The 17334-nt window shown below is 40.5% G+C and overlaps 1 protein-coding gene across 1 annotated transcript in view; it reads left to right on the forward strand.

The window, feature by feature from the left end:
* Positions 1-17334, forward strand: part of clstn2 (calsyntenin 2) — a 381240-nt gene that overhangs the window by 143720 nt on the left and 220186 nt on the right. The window contains exon 2 of the mRNA XM_036597461.1: positions 5892-6014. Coding sequence (XP_036453354.1) covers positions 5892-6014 — 123 coding nt within the window. The remainder of the gene's footprint in view (positions 1-5891; positions 6015-17334) is intronic.

A 17334-nucleotide genomic window follows, 5' to 3' on the forward strand; every position in this document is an offset into this window, starting at 1 on the left:
AAGCCAGGATGCCCCTGCGTCGGAGTGATGAGGTAGGCGCCGGACAGCCGTCCCAACGTTTAACCTCCGTTTGCAACTTCTGGGTGCATACCCCCGTACCCCTTCATGTGTCACTTCCAGCATCGCACGTAATGCAATCAATAACACATACGTCAAGGTATGTAACGTATTTTTTGGTTCAGATCGCTTCATCCTAACGGGAGTTACAACTGAATATTCTGGGCCTCTTTTGAGTGAATCTCCCTGTAGAACAGCTCTTTGTTTGCAGATGCTCCTACATGGTGAAATGCCACATATCCAAAAAGGACTGTTCTTCACCACTTGAGTGTTGTTCTGGTAGAATTCTTGCCTGTGAAAGCAAACCAGCGATAATGAGCCTCTCCCCCAACCAAGCCCAGAATCGGTCCTGGATGTAGACTCAAGTATTTGGGACATTTGTGAAAACGCCCTATGTTCCCATTCAAGGAGACACTAACATTCACACAAGCAGCTACCCAGACTCACCTCAGCTGCCATGCCAGTTTCAACGCTATGGGTGCGAAATAATGTGTAGCTGTCAAGAAGCCATTACTAAGAAAAGAAAACTGGACATCTGAGATGTCGAATAAGATTTTATGGACTGAGTGTGATTGTAAATGGGATTACTTGGGTACTCAAAAACTGAAAACGCAACCAACTTCTAGGACTGAACTTTGGAGATGTGAAAAAAATATCCCTGCCGATTTCTTTAAAAAACTGAAAGCAATCTCCCAAGGCAAAGGTTGGGCACACTAAATACTAAAAAAAATGATAGTTGTTGCAGTGTGAGGTTTATCTGTTAAGTTGGCTTTGAAACTACAGTGCTCCACCAATCAAAGATATGTTAGTGCTGCTGAATCGGTGCCAAAGTCTATGCAAAGTCCACAAAAAAGACAATTAACAAACCACAGTTGACACACTACAGATGGAAAATGTTGCTAGTTTGTTATTCCAGCACAGAACACAGATTCAAGTGATTGAATAGTGGCAGGGCAAGTGATTTCTTAGGTGGAACAAACATTCAGTAGAAGGCGCATAAAGCCCAGCCAGTGAACTATTCAGCCTATTGCTGGCTTGTTTTTTCCGTCTGTGAATAGCAGCTTGCACTTGCGTTAGCTGTGCCATGCGACCATTGATCAGCACCTCGTTACGTTGTATCTACCTATTCTGCAGCCACTGAAAAGCCACAAGAACAGAGCAAAGCTCTGACTAAGACAAATGCGAGTGTTGCCCTGGGATACGGGGGAGTTGGAGAGGGAGGAAGATGTGGCTTCTGTGGGGATAGGGTCCCTCTATGCAACACCTGCTTATTGATATAGCCTTGTAAGATTTTTTAGGATTATTGAATTTTGAGTCCCTGAATGTTTCCGTCTGTGTTCTGTATTTTTAGCCTCTCTATTTGTGTTTCAACGTTCTTAAAGAGTTATTGGAAAGGAAATCAACCTTGAGAGTTTTGTAGGAGAGGTTGGGTACATAACTGGTATTGCTTTAGATGTTAGACATTCATATATTATATATTGCTTAAAAGGAAAGCAGTCTGAGGTATAAATAGTCTCAGCATGCAAACAACCACTGTCAGGATGAAGAGCACTGTATGGATACCTTTTGTTTAAGGTACAAATAATGTAAATGTACCTTCATAGGTGCATCACTGGCCTTATTGTGTCCAATTTAATTTATATATACATACATACATCATCTAAACAGCTTATCCTTCTGGGTCACGGTGGGGTGCTGGAGCCTATCCCAGCTGTCATTGGGCGGAAGGCAGGATACACCCTGGACATGTCGCCAGTCCATCGCAGGGCAGACAGACAGACTTACATATACAATCACACACACACCTAGGGGCAATTCAGCATGTCCAATTGGCCTGACTGCATGTCTTTGGATGGTGGGAGGAAACCGGAGTACCCGGAGGAAACCCACGCAGACACGGGGAGAACATGCAAACTCTACACAGAAAGGACCCCAGTCACCCGGCCAGGAATCGAACCCAGGCCCTCCTTGCTGTGAGGCGACAGTGCTACCCACTGCGCCACTGTGCTGCCCCCAATTTAATTTATTCATAATTTAAATTATTCGTAAAGGAAAAAGGCATACTTGTACCCTTTCCTAATTTTTTATAAATAGAACAAACCTGGAGTCAGGACAAAGTATATGGGGTTAATGGAACTTAAGTAATATGATTGCAGTGGAATATCAGACAATTATTGTTGGGGGTGCCACTCCAGAAATGCGAGGGGTACCTCCCCAGTGACAATTTAGTACCTTTTTCTGAGAGTGTGGATGGTAAATGGTCAACACTCAGGGTCTTTTAGGCCTTCAGAGAACGCGAAGTGATTTCTGGGAACTAAAAAGTTCATTTATCTCTGCAAGTATTGTGGTAAAACACTTATTTCATTAAGTTTTGGGTGCAGACAAAAGAGATAAGTGGAAAATTGTCCAATCAGATTTTATTCTCTGAGGTATCTAGGTAGAAGTAAAGAAGTGAGCTCTCCCACTGTTTAGGACTTCAGGAGCCAGACAGAAGGCCTGTGAGGTTCACCACCAACATTATAAGGACCTGGCAACCGAATCAACCAATCACGTTTTGATTTTCAGTGGGACCCATTGATTTTGTAAGAAAAAACATATCTCTAAGTCAGGGGCTCAAATTATCTGGGGGCCACTAGCCTGGTGGGTGCCAGTTCAAAGGATTATATATTGTTGTTTTTATTATTATTAATAGTAGCAGTGGCAATATAAATACACAGTGTTTCATAAATACTTTAGTGTTTAATGAACTCAAATAACTGTACATTTATCAGCAGAATTATATGGGACTTGTTGTGATAGTACTGGCAATCCTGCTGATGCGAGTGAAGTTACTATGAGCCTGTTAATTCTGCATTCTCAGTTGATTCGTTTGACAATTCCATTTATTTCTTCATTCCGACTTGATGTATCTGCTGCTTTGTCATGAGTTAATCCATTTAGATTGAACTATCAGTCTCAATTATAATCATAGCTTAGTTAGTCATAGTTAAATTTAAATTTAAAGTTAAAATTACAGTCACACCCACTCAGTGTGCAGCGTACATGCTGCATCAGGGTTTTGTTTGAATAGTTGCATGCATCACTTTATTTTTGCCTTTTAACAGTATAAGCATCAACCAAAGCTGATGTTATATGGGTTCTAGCCACATTGTATGGGTTCTAGCCATGGTGTATGGTGGTGACGCATTTTACCTGCCAGATATAAATATTTAGCCACAGAAAAATGAAAATGAAAACGTATTTATGGGCCAGATATAAGGATAAATTGTTAATATGTGACTAGCCATATCAAGTTGTTTCAAGGGCTAGATGTGCCTTGGAGGGCCGGTAGATTGAGACCCCTTCTGTAGGCCTTCTGGAAACCCTTGCTACATTACTAACTGTGAATAGAAGTGTAAGGTTTCAGTCATTTGTTAGATGTTAATGTTTGTTGCAAGCTTGTTGCAAAATTTCTCATCTGCACCATCGTTAGCTTAGTGTTAATATGATACTAGATATTCCTCAGGATTTCTTATCATAGATTAACAGTGTCATCGAGGTGTTTGGACAAGGAAATTAGATGTTAATGTTTGTTGCAAGCTTGTTGCAAAATATCTCATGTACACCACTGTAATGTTAGTGCTAATCTAATACTGGAAATGCTTTAGGGGTGCTAGCTTAAATTAGCGTTATATTAGAGGTGTTTTGACAAGGTACAAGGTAATTAGGTGTTAATTTTTTTTGCAAGCGTGTTGCAAAACTTTTCATGTGCACCATGATTAGCGTAGTGCTAATATAATACTAGAAATGCCTAAGGGTCGCTAGCATAAATTAGCATTATCATAGATGTGTTTTTGCAAGGTACAAGGTAAATAGATGTTAATGTTTGTAACAATCTTCTTGCAAAACTTATCATGCGTATCACCAATAGCTTAGTGCTAATATAACACTAGAAATGCCGTGGGGGTGCTAGCATAAATTAACATTGTCATAGAGGTGCATTTTCAGATTTTGTTTTACTTTGTCTTGACATTTATGGCCCAAACTAATAATAGTCATCATTCGCCACTGGAAATGGTAATAGCTGGAATACATACTAATAAATGGCACAAAGATTCGTAAAATGGATCTAGAAGATAAAACTTTGAGAAAATCTGGAATTGTAGATAGGGTAGATGCAGAGAGAATGCATATAAAGCAGCGAAATAACAGCAATGGAGTGAAAATGAATGGCAGAATGGGACTATACTGACAGGCATGTTGTTGCAGGTTGAGAGAAAATATAGGCCAGTGTGATGATAAGTTCAGAAAAGATGACACTGAAGAAGAAAAATGGGCAGCAGTGTTAAATTCTAATAAAGTTAGAAGGTACAATTCAAAGCAGACACATTCATTGAGGCATATCTACCTGCGCTGACCATGCCCACACTGGAAAAAGGTAGGCAGACAAGCTTTATGGTTATGCTCAAGAAGTGTGTGGGAAGCTCTTACTTTTGTGACTGAGAGGCCTGCCAGTGGCATCAGTCAAGTCGGCTTGTTGAGCAACTGCGGAGAAAGTCCTGTGACTCGGCTTGCACAGGTTTCCAAGTTTCTTTGAATGTATTCTCATGTTATGGTGGTAGAGGACGACATAAGACTCCTGACACAAGGAGTTTACAGTTGAAAATCTAATTCAGAAGCTGATTGTTTGAGATCTTAAATCTTGGGATAGTTTACAGCCCTGAAGAAGAATCAGAGCTGGGCGGACCTATAGCATTGGGATGATTCAGCCGAGGGTGCTAATTTAAGACAGTCACAGGTACGATGCGAAATAGAGGGGGTCCTGAAGGGCCCAGGAGCTCCCAATTAAACGCTTGGACCCCCTCAATATATCTCAAAATTAAATTTCTGGGGGGTCCTTGAAAATAAACTTATGTTACTCTATCATTGTTTAGCTCCTTCACCCACAATCAACGAGGTCCAGTCTTTGGTATTCTTAAGTAACTAGAGCTGCAGCACTGGTCTGCCTCAGGGTGGCGCTGTAGCAGATAACTATATAGTATGGTAACTATGTAATTACATTAGTAAATAATTGTCTCTCCACCTCTTTGAAGGCATTTAATGCCCTAAATGTAACTAAAGTCTAGCAATGAGGTAGCTGAACTTTACCCTCCTCTGCTATCACTGCAGACTGGCAGGGTCGCCCACAGAGCAGCACTAGTAGCTGTTAATGAAGTGATGTTCTTTTTATTTGAGGGTCCCATTTCATACAGGAAGATTTCAACCACTATCCCCTTGTAACTCAGTTCCAAGGAGCAAGGTACTGGCACTTGAAAACAAGGGGTCAGGGGTAAAAATGAGAAATGGGATTGGGCCTATGACCACCTAGTCTGTTCTTGCCTCTAGACCATTGATGCACATGCTTTACTTTTGTGCCAGATTTTTGTCTTCTCAGATAAAAGGGCTGGTACCATGCTGTTCGTAGACTTGCAGAAGGGTTAGATCTGCAGCAGAAGGAGCAAGGGCATGTGTTAGATAAAGCAGCAGTAAGTACTAGGAGTGGGAGAAGAAATCAATAGAAGTCTTACAATATATTGGGTGAAAATGTCAAAACACACAGGCCCAAGTATTGATGTTTTATTAAGTGATTATTAATATTTATAATTTGTTTACTGTGTACCATTGGTATGCTAATGGCATACTGTAATCCACTGGTTTCTTAGTCCACAAGATGGTGCAGGGTTGCACCAGCAGTGCTGCGGGCATTTACTGGAAGGCTGCAGCACTACTGTAGTTCCTACAGCTTGTGTGAAACTGAAGATCTGTTGAGAATCCACACTCACTCTCTACTTTTTTCCCTTTTCTCTCTTTTCCAGTGAACAAACACAAGCCATGGATTGAGACATCCTACCATGGAGTCATCACCGAGAACATGGACACTGTCCTGCTGGATCCACCACTTGTAGCCTTGGACAAAGACGCTCCCGTCCCCTATGCAGGTACTGATATTTTGATTTGTCATTGATTGATCTGGGAGATGGACAGTATGCTGAATGACGTGCTCCGCTTACAATCTTTCATAGCAAGCATTGCTAGATTGGATAAGCTTTACAATGTTGATCAAGATCCAATTCATCCTAATGAAAAATTAACATACAACTGTTTTGTATTTTACGCGTTTTATATGTTTTATACTATAATGCTACGGCAGCAAGCTGGACTATGTTGTTGTAGCTAATTGAAGCTAGGGAGGTTGGATATGATGGTTTGGAATCTATGATTTTGGAAGTGAACTACATCCAGTGTATCCTAACACATACAGGAGTTATTCATTTTTTGGTGGCAATAAAAAAAACAGAAAACATTTTGTCACTGATGGAACAAAAGCTTTTGTCTCTAAAATGGTAACTTCCCATAAAAAAAGGCAAAACATACTTTTTAATATAAATTAATGTGGCAAGACTTCTTTTCCAAGTAATTTTGGACAATTTCTTTCCATTTCATTGCAAAAAAATGAAAAATGGAGATATGGATGATTAACAGAAAACTACAGTAGCTAAATATCATCATGTTTTTTTAGTATAGTTTTTAGTTTAGTAGTCGTCCACTCTGCCTTTATTGCAGCCTCCATTCTTTTCGGGAGGCTTGCTTTCAGTTTTTCAGAGAAATTTGCAGGAATTCCACACCCTCAAAGTTCAGTCTTAGAAGTTGGTTGTAGGATGCGGGAAAGTGTTTTAAGTTAGGGGTGCTGAAATTTGAAGCAGCGTATATGAGATGTGAACAATGACATCATGCAAAATTATTAGGTAACACTTTATTTCGAGTGTCTTTTGTAGATGATTAATGAACTCTTAACATATTATTAATAACGCAACATATCAGTGGAGTAGCAGTAGTGAAGCATCTGAATACACTGAAGTAAATATCTTGTAGATGTTCTGTTGATACATGACTTACATTAAGTAGATGTATTGCTAATATGTTACTTCTGTTGCGCAAAACATAACCTTACCAACCTTACCCAACACCTAACCCTAACACTGGCCCTAATCCTAACCTTAACCTTAACCTCAACACAAAACCTAACCATACCAACCTTACCCAAAACCTAATCCTAATCCTAACCTTAACCTCAACCCAAAACCTAACCTTACCAACCTTACCCAAAACCTAACCATACCAACCTTACCCAAAACCTAATCCTAATCCTAACCTTAACCTCAACCCAAAACCTAACCGTACCCAACCTTACCCAAAACCTAATCCTAACCTTAACCTCAACCCAAAACCTAACCTTACCCAACCTTACCCAAAACCTAACCTTACTCAACCTTACCCAAAACCTAACCTTACCCAACCTTACCCAAAACCTAACCTTACTCAACCTTACCCAAAACCTAATCCTAATCCTAACCTTAACCTCAACCCAAAACCTAACCTTACTTAACCTTACCCAAAACCTAAACTTACCCAACCTTACCCAAAACCTAACCTTACTCAACCTTACCCAAAACCTAATCCTAATCCTAACCTTAACCTCAACCCAAAACCTAACCTTGCTTAACCTTACCCAAAACCTAACCTTACCCAACCTTACCCAAAACCTAATCCTAATCCTAACCTTAACCTCAACCCAAAACCTAACCTTACCCAACCTTACCCAAAACCTAATCCTAATCCTAACCTTAACCTCAACCCAAAACCTAACCTTACTTAACCTTACCCAAAACCTAACCTTACCCAACCTTACCCAAAACCTAACCTTACCCAACCTTACCCAAAATCTAACCTAACCCAACCTTACCCAAAACCTAACCTTACCCAACCTTACCCAAAATCTAACCTTACCCAAAACCCAACCTTACCCAACCTAACCCAAAATCTAACCTAACCCAACCTTACCCAAAACCTAACCTTACCCAAAACCTAACCTTACCCAACCTTACCCAAAATCTAACCTAACCCAACCTTACCCAAAACCTAACCTTACCCTAACCTTACCCAAAATCTAACCTTACCCAACCTTACCCAAAATCTAACCTAACCCAACCTTACCCAAAACCTAACCTTACCCAACTTTACCCAAAACCTAACCTTACCCAACCTTACCCAAAACCTAACCTTACTTAACCTTACACCTGACATGTTACTGACAGTTTGTTAAGTGTTAAAATAAAAAAGTCACCATTAATTTTTGTTTACATTTTTTTTGACATAATGAGTCATACGGCACTATACGGAGGCGAGGGACCAAACTATATACATATAACTGACACATCAGACTCCTGATGCACATCCTCTCTCTGATCTCTCAGTTTTTATGCAACTTTGGTGCAAATTAGCTGAGCAATGACCAATCTGATTGTTGATATGTGGCCAGTAACCGATTATGTCACGCCCACAGTCGCACCATGAGATTTAACTGGAAGGAACACTGACTGGGTGATATAATGGTTCATAAAATGTTACTTTCATCTTCTTTGTAAACTTAAAAACAATGGTTTTAGGCCACTTTGAGCTTCAGAACTCACCTGTATCACTACAGTTTCCCTCTTTAAACCTCAACCTGCTTGTGTTTTAGCCATGCGCCCCCAAAACAGCCAATTGTTGTTGAAGTGATTCAGTTCACTGTAATGAAAATACACCTTAGTGTGCATCTGCAGGTTTTCAAAAAGAATAAATAAAAATAGAAAAATACAAACTCCTCTGTAAAACAAACACACTTGGATCTTTGCTGCACTGTTATTACTAACTTATTAAAAAAGTTCAGATCTCTGGATAATTATTGTTGTTTTAAGCTGTGCAATCCTGAAATACGGGGGTGTTGCAGCCCCCTCAGCACCCACACTTCCCGCATCCCTAGATGGCTGCATTATCTGTTTCTCATGATGCAAGTAATCCTACACATGTTCAGTGATGTTGAGGTCTGGACTCTAGAGTGGACAGTCCTTTGTTCTGAGAACAAATTTGCAAGTTTTCTTTACTCAGCAATGGCTTCTTGAAAGATTATTAATTTGTTCTTACTGGCCATTTTGACTGGACATTAAATGAACGAAGGTCTCTGACTTTCGCAAACCTGTACTGCTTTGACAACAACAGGTCCCCTCACTGTAAATATCCCCTCACTCTATGGCATCTTGCCCATATGTGCCTGAGTATGGATGAGTATAGATGTGCAGCTCTCATATAGAACAGATTTAGCTGCAGCTTTTCTCACTCTTATGGTGACAGATAGGACCTGACCTGAGTGTTATCTCAGGGTCTTCTTTCTGCCTGCCATCTCGATTGCACTGACGGCACATGGCCATTGTGTAAGGGATCACATCATGCCCTTCCCAAGGCCGAAATCTCTATAGTGTTTCTGGCCTTGGAAGAAAAAAAAAAGACCAGAACAAATCTGGTTATTTTCCGTAGATACTTAGAATGAATGACACTGCACTGCCTTCTAGACGAGCTGTGAAGGAAAAGGGCAATTATATAGACCATATTTATGTAGGAAGGCTTCCTGGGTGCTGAGTGCTGATTATTCAGGAGCAGTGTGTGTATATGTTTGTCTGAGTGTGTGTGTGTCTCTATGCCAGTGGCAGGGTAATTAAACAAAGTGACTTTTTTACACAAAGAGGCAAACGAGGAGCCACTGCGACAGGTAACTCTCTACAGCTCATTAAATGACAATGGCTGGAATTAATCTCCTCTCTGACAGCCTTGAAAAGGTGACGTTAAGAAGCCGCTCTCTGTCTTTTCTTTTCCCACCAGGCGTCAAGCACATAGCAACCAAACTGAAACTGATGAGTGTGCTTGATATGCTAGGCCTCTTAGTCTAATTCCCAGAGCCTTAAACCCAAGCTCCCAGCACACCTGAGCTAGGTACTCAGTCAGCAAATACGACAGGCAGATAGACACCTGTCCATTCCATGCTTTTTGCTTTTCGGCAGGTCCTCATTTGGAAGCATGTAACAGTAAATCTGTCCTCTAGTACCTATTTTGTTGCCTTTGTTGCTTACATGGCTGAGTGCTTTTTAGCTGAAAACCATGTTTTCGTCATTAAATACCCAAAGAAATTGTGTCCACCTGCTTACAAAGTACAGCTGTTTTGGTAGTTCGAATAAAACTGAAAACACTGTAGCGTCGGTGTTGAGTAAGACACCATGAGTCAGAGCCAGAGGCTATGATTCCATCACAACAAATGCTCTTTATTAAACACCGGGGCAGAAAGGCGCATGCAGAACATTGAACTTGCAGGGGAAATTCACGACCAGCCACAGGCTTCACCCTGACGGTAGACCAACCTCAACACAGAACACTCTAACTAAACCCGTACCCTGTCACAAAATCACACAAATAGCACGCAACACACCTTTACACTAACAAACAATGACATTTAAACACATTAAAGTACATTTCTAGGAGGGTGTACACCTAAAAAAACTAGTTGCAATCCTCCTGGTCAAATGTATTTTTTGTTGATTTTTTTAAGTGAAAATAAGTACACATTCACTTCAGCGAACACACTTAAAGCTACATTATGCAAGAATTGGGGGATCTGGAGCCCTCTCTGGTGGAAATATGTAATTGCACACAACGTGCAGAAGAACATTTACTATCTACTTTTGTCATCATATGCTTTTTACTGAAAAGTTGATTTTACTTTTGGGACCTATACATGGAACGGACCCTTCTTTTTGATCCCTATGTGTGATGTCAATATGTGAAGATGTGTGACGTTGCCTGAACAACTCCTGACCCAACACCTCTGATATTTCAATGATTATTTCAGGCTTTATAGGGCAACCTGGAGCAGTGCACACACACTTAATTTAGCGTGTTTATTATCCTGACTCAGTAACGCCAATTATTTCAATTGTAATTAAAAAATTGTACGTAGTCGTACAAGATTCGTAATCCTACAATAATGTGTATTATCATGTAAATGTATTCTAGGAAACTAGATGAAAATAATATAATTACAGTAAAAATAATTTGGTACCACTTTACAGATTGGTAATAAATGGGTAATTATATGGTAATAATATGGTAACAAGTTGTACCATATTAAGTTAGTTAGCAATTGTAGCAGTGACAAATTGGTAATATAATGATAAAGCGTATGGTATATTGTTGTACTGACCTGAAAATTATATCCTACATTTCCAGTTGTTTATAATAATTGATAATAAGTGAAGTTAAGATTAAGAAAGATAAACATGTCGTATGAAGAAATATGTAGTTTCTATGTCTTTTGCCAGATCTGTGCTTTATAACAGAGTAACAGCATTTTGTTAACAGGAAACACAGAAGGAACTTCTTGTATTACCCAGCCCTGATTCTGTATAATCTCAGTATATCTACCCCATTTGTCTGTAGGTGGGCCTTCATGTAAAAGTAAAAGAGCCACCATGAGTGATTATAATTCAGTAACTTAGTCATCGTTTGAGCGCAATTAGCCACATTATTTTGAAGAACTGATGTTACCGCCTGTTGTGAGATGCAGTAAATGAGATATGAGAGAAAGGAAGGAAGGAAGTCATTTTACAGCTCCAATATAATTTAGATTTACTCTAATTACAGCCTGTAACTGTGTCTGTACATTATACAGTGTTTGACCATTTAAAGATGCAACAGGTAAGAAATGAAGGTAGAAACAAGTGAATTAGTGTTTTATAGCACTAATATCACATAATTTCAGTGAACTACTTCACTGTTTTGTGTTTTGAAATAACTGGGGTGGTATGTTCATTAAGTAGATTATGATGCTGTAAGAGCTGGACACCTTACCCCTTAATTACCACTTGAATAATGGGTAATTAGAGATGTTATTACCACTACAGTTACTCACTTGTTATTTATTAACTATTATAAAATGAGCAGGTCATTTTTATCCCTAGTGTAGCTTATTAGCATTACTTTACCATTTTATTACCAACTTGCTACCACTATTAATACTAACTCATTATTGAGTAACACCTTAGAAAAATTGCATGTAATTTTTAGGTTATTGCACCTTGGTACCATGTTATTATCATGTTGTTACGCACTTATTACTGTCTATAAAGCAGAGTGCTACCAATTTTTTCATGTCAAACCCCAGAGAAACAAAACGCCTTGAAGGTATGTTAAGAGTGCTACTGTGCTTCACATATTGCCAGGAAATAGAAGTGCTGTAGTGTGACAGGTGATAATTCTCTCTCTCCTGTTCGCAGGGAGTCACACCTATGATGGCTGCCAAATTTGACGAAAAGAATAAAGAAAAAGAAAAAACGAATAGTTCACAAAAAAGGCCTTCCGCCCTTATCTGTCGTCCTCCGTGATTCCGCCTGCTCTTGTCTTTCTCTCTCTCGTTCCCTCTCTTCTTCCAAGTCAGCCCATGAAATCTCCCGGTGATGCACGAGGAGGCTTTGTCATCAATCCTGCTTTTGTCTGTTTAGAGAAAGGAGTGGGGCGTCCTCTCGGCACCACGTTAATTGGTGTGTGGGAACGCGGCCCAGGATTGTTAAGTGCTTGGCCCTACCCCCCACCACCACCACCCACTCACCCACCCCCCCCCACCCCCCATACTTGGTTTCCATCTCCCATGCAGCAGCTCGCTTTGATGTAAAATTACGATGATGAGCCTGAAGTCGGAGATATATGCTGAGCCAGGCTTGGCCAAGATGAATTGTTATTTCTGGGAACAAGACTTTTCCCCCTGTAGAGAAAAGAGCGTAGGTCTTGTAGTATGCGTGGAGCATTCTCAATCAAATTACCGTGAAGGATGGCTCGGGAGCAGGGAAGAAGGGAAAAAAGAGAAAAAAAACGGCAGCTTCATTTGCTAATTCTTTATCTGGGCTGCGGCTCTAGCAGCCCCCCCCCCACCCCACGTACTCCTCCCCTCCACCCCCCCCATTAATCTCCTTTCGCGGATGATGTACAATGCTGTATTGTTCGCTCTCAACTTTGCTTTCCTCACACCAGATTAGCCAACAAAACCGGGCCAGGAAGTGGTCCAAAGACATTACGGATGGATCGCAGGGAGCCCATAAGCGGCTGAGGATGGAGGGGACGCGATGAAAGAGAAATGCAGCGGCTGCAGTTCAGATATGTTACGGACGTATTGAGCTCCTTTATTTCGCGGATGAATCCTGTCTGAAATCAGTGACGGAAGTGTTGTAGTTTTTAGCGCCTTTGCGCGAATGTCTGGGCCGCTGATGAGTAAATCAGCAAGGCTAATTAAAAAGGCAGCTTTAGAAAGATTTATCCCTTTCACTTTACCTCAAACCAAAGGCCCAGTTGCGCCAGCTTTTTGTCAGCGAAAGTTTGCTAGCGAGGTTTCAGTGAATTTGCAAGAGAATTAATTTTGTGCATGAAGCCTCGCATTTAGTTTAATACGTGAATTAGCATCGGCAACCGAAAGCGCAACTGCTTTAGCTGCGTTGACCTCTGAAGGGGAAATGCTTCATTTAGCAGCGCTGAAGATCCACAGTGGAGGAACTGTGGAATGTATGCAGTCATGTGCGAAAGTTTTGGCACCCCTGGTCAAAGTACATGTTTTGTAGGTGAAAATAAGTGCACATCCTCTACAGAGAACACAGTAAGGCACAGTTTAATGCACTGTTTATTTTTTGAATGTAACATATTGGAAAAAAAATTAGAGCATAAATTGTAGCAAAATACAAAAATATTGTTTTCTGTATTTTCCCTTTAGAAAATGAACAAACTGTCTGATTACACAAGGGGTATTCAAACATTTGCCTACGACTTTACAGTACAGCCTCAATGCAATACTTGGAAATAAGAAAGGGTGCGCCAAGTGTGGTCTTGCTTATGTACTAAGCCTTTTGCACCAGTGTCAGTTGCAAATCAGATGCAGTCTGCCGTCATATTATGTATGAAACTGTAAAATTTAATAAATTTCTGAGCAGTGTGTGTGGAAAAATGCTAAATTCGCTTCTCGTCCTCTTGCATATGCATTTGCGGGAGGGGCCGTGCAAAACAAAAGGAGAATGCACAGAAAGTGAGTGGAGATTTTATCCGTGTGGCTGATTACATATTTCACTCAATTCACTCAAGCATATCGTTAGTTCAGGCAGACCACAAAGTCAAGCTCAGGCCCCAATCAAATCATCAGCTGTTATCAGCTGATGACTCAGCTGTTTGGCTGCTATGAATAGGATTGGCTAAATGTATCAGTCCATTTATTTAAGCTACTTTAGCCTGCCCATTCTGTCACACGTCCTTTGCAAACCACTTTGCAACCCACTTCACTTCCACCCCAACTCCTTCTTCATGCTGTCTGACTTACTCAATGCTGTGTTTGTCATTGATGCCTGCTCTGTTCTGTATCCTAGAGGGAATCACTCTGCTGCTGTCCCAGAGCAGAGCCATACCACCAAACTTCATGGAAACAAAATCTTTTCCTTGATACTGAAGTTTGAGCTGCTTTTGATGACTTTTGTGTCATTGTTTTGGCTTTTCAAAGCCAGGTGTTAATTTGCGTTAGAGTCAAAAATGTTTAACAACAACAGCAGCCAGAGTTGCTAATCCAAAGAACACATAGTGAAAGAATGTTTACCAACAGAATAACACCATTGGGACTAGATATATACTTTTGAGGAGGCGTGGCACAAACTACACTGTGATGCGGCCACAGTATGTGTGCAGTCTGTATTATTGTTTCACAAACTCTGTTTTCTTACTCAAAGTAAAATAACACTGTCGATTATTTTGTAGATTGTTTTATTGCAGTCGCATCAAGGCACATTTTGCACTCCGCCTGCGCTCACGTGTACAATCTGGCCCTGTTTTTGCACGTTTGATACATTTGCATGTTTGCATGGTTGATCTGTGCTTCATCAGATCTTAAGTCTCAAGTGCATGTGAAGTCTAGTACCTTGTAACTGGCCAGAAAATGCTGATCACAGGTGTTACATCATGCGATTACATGTAACACAGTCAGATATACCGAATCTTATTTGACCCCAAGGGGAAATTCAAGACAACACAATAGACCAACAACAGTTCAATAGTCTTAGTATAAATATCTCGTAAATATCAATAAATATAAACATCAACAGGAGTTTTGGCCAGCGGCACTTATTCGCTCACAGAGAGGCGAAGCAGTCGTAGAGAGTCAGTGCAGAGGCAGATGGCTGTAGAAATAAAGAAGACAAGACACACTTCTGATGAATAATTTGACAGCTAAAAGTGCTCTTCGATAGTGTGTCATAAAGAGGATGGAGAGCAGTGTTCGAAGCAGCTATCGTCCTCTGGTTCGCCTCTACTTGCAGTGAATTTGGAATGTGCCCTGTAACTGAACCTGTTTTGTGATTCAATGGGCCTCTGTTGAGGTGATGTGCCCCCAGCACACCGACGCATTAAATATTACGTGTTGAAAGGCCTGAGCTTTCTGAGAACAGTGCATCAGTGTGCATAGACCAGTCTAGCTTGTTGGTGTCAGTGGATACCACTACTACTACTTCCTACTACTAACCGAGTGGCTAGTTTTCTTGATAAAGTAAACAACCAACTCTGTAGTCTTGTTAATGTTACAGCAGCACTACATATTTTTTTTTGTTTAATATGAATAGAATTAGCATTGTCAGTCGAACGAGATATTGGACCTTTTGCGGATTGGCATAATAATCTGTCCACACTTTGTGTTAATATGTGTTTTGTGTTCAGATCATATCTGGATAACTTTGGCCAGATTCCATTTACACTTTTCACTAAAATGCATCCCCAGTTTCACTCCATTATAATACGAGTTGACAAGCTCGGCTTGGACACCGTTGACCATTTATTGGCCTGGAGTGCAAGAAGGCTGTTGGTTTTGGGATAAAGCCAGCCTCATGTGTCCTCCACCTTTTGTTGCCTTGTTTATTCTCTCACCTGCTAATCAGTGTCTGGCAGATGCATTTCGGCTTGCGTAATTGTATACGGATAACAAAAACGCAGTCTGTTTGCACTTGTGTTAAATGCGGTCAAGCTCCGTCTCCAACCACCTCTGAATGTGGTTTGAGTAATTTCATTGTAAACCAATAACCATGCATCCTGGGAGTGTTTACCCCGAGCTTTTCATGCAGTCAAGTAAAATCCGAATGTGATCCCATCACCAAAAATGTATGCAGCAGATTCCGCTGTTAGATTCGGTCCACACCTGGCATTAACATGCTTCCTGGATGATCCAATCATAAACCGCGCACAGGCATGAAAGGGGTCCAAGGTGTCTCGGAGGTGCATTGCTATCTGATTCCGTATGACACTTTTAGAGGTGGTCAGGGATGCATATGACCACATAACATTGAAGGTCCACCCTAATAAGCCGCGCCATCACAGCAGTAACAAAAGCAGCTTCTTACTTCATTCCTTTTCCATTTGTTTCTGAGAGTTTTTCACACTTGGCAGATTTGGTTTGATTAAAAGGAACCCTGGTCTGATTACAGTTTTAGGGCTGTTTTCACACCTAGTTAGTTTGCTAGAGTTTGGGTTTTTGTGACATTGTATCTTTTTTCATTTGGTTCAGCAGCTGGTTTCACACTAGAACTGCTAAAGTGCACCAAATTATACCCATGAGTGTTTGTTCATTGGTCAGAGATTTTGTAGGGATGCAAGCACTCAGTTGCTCTCACATTTGCCACCATTTGAGACCAAAAAATCCCTACATTGCATGAAAATAGAGACACTTAACATTACAGTCAAAGCAATAATTTACTGTACTTCATATCTGCTTCAATATGATTGGAAGCTAACCAATCTGGTTGCTGGCGCAGTATGTTCTGTCTAAACAGACCAAACACAGAATCAGCTGTCGTCTCCTTCCTGCGGATCTGCTTTTGGTATTGCGAACGCCTGATGTTGTTTTCACCTGTGGATGTGTTTATCATATCTTCATGAGCTCTGACTTCAGTTTCAAAATGTTGCTGAAACATATTTGAAGACATTATAAAACACTCGATAAACACACTTATCGCCCACAGCAATTATATTACGTATTAATATGCAACTTTTTGATGTTTTATAATTCGAGGCCTTGTGTTACAGTGATTTCACCCCGCTTTGTGACGTGTTAATGCACTGCCTCTCATGGCTTATTGCTTTAGAATATGACAAGACATATAAAACAATGCATACATAAAACCCAGGCGCTCAGTTAGGCCAGACTATAGCATGGTTCAGACCATTCACTAGAAATGATTACATTGTTATGGTTAATGTCATCAAATGTACATCATAAAATCTGCCCAATCAGGTTTGATGTCAGTTTGATGAAGCGTGAACACTAAAGAAACGAGCTAAAATGCTCCAGTGTATTATTTTGTACTTTGGCCTCTACTAAGGAAAATG

This window comes from Colossoma macropomum, unplaced genomic scaffold (assembly GCF_904425465.1).
Source record: "Colossoma macropomum unplaced genomic scaffold, Colossoma_macropomum, whole genome shotgun sequence".
Classification (NCBI taxonomy): Eukaryota; Metazoa; Chordata; class Actinopteri; order Characiformes; family Serrasalmidae; genus Colossoma; species Colossoma macropomum.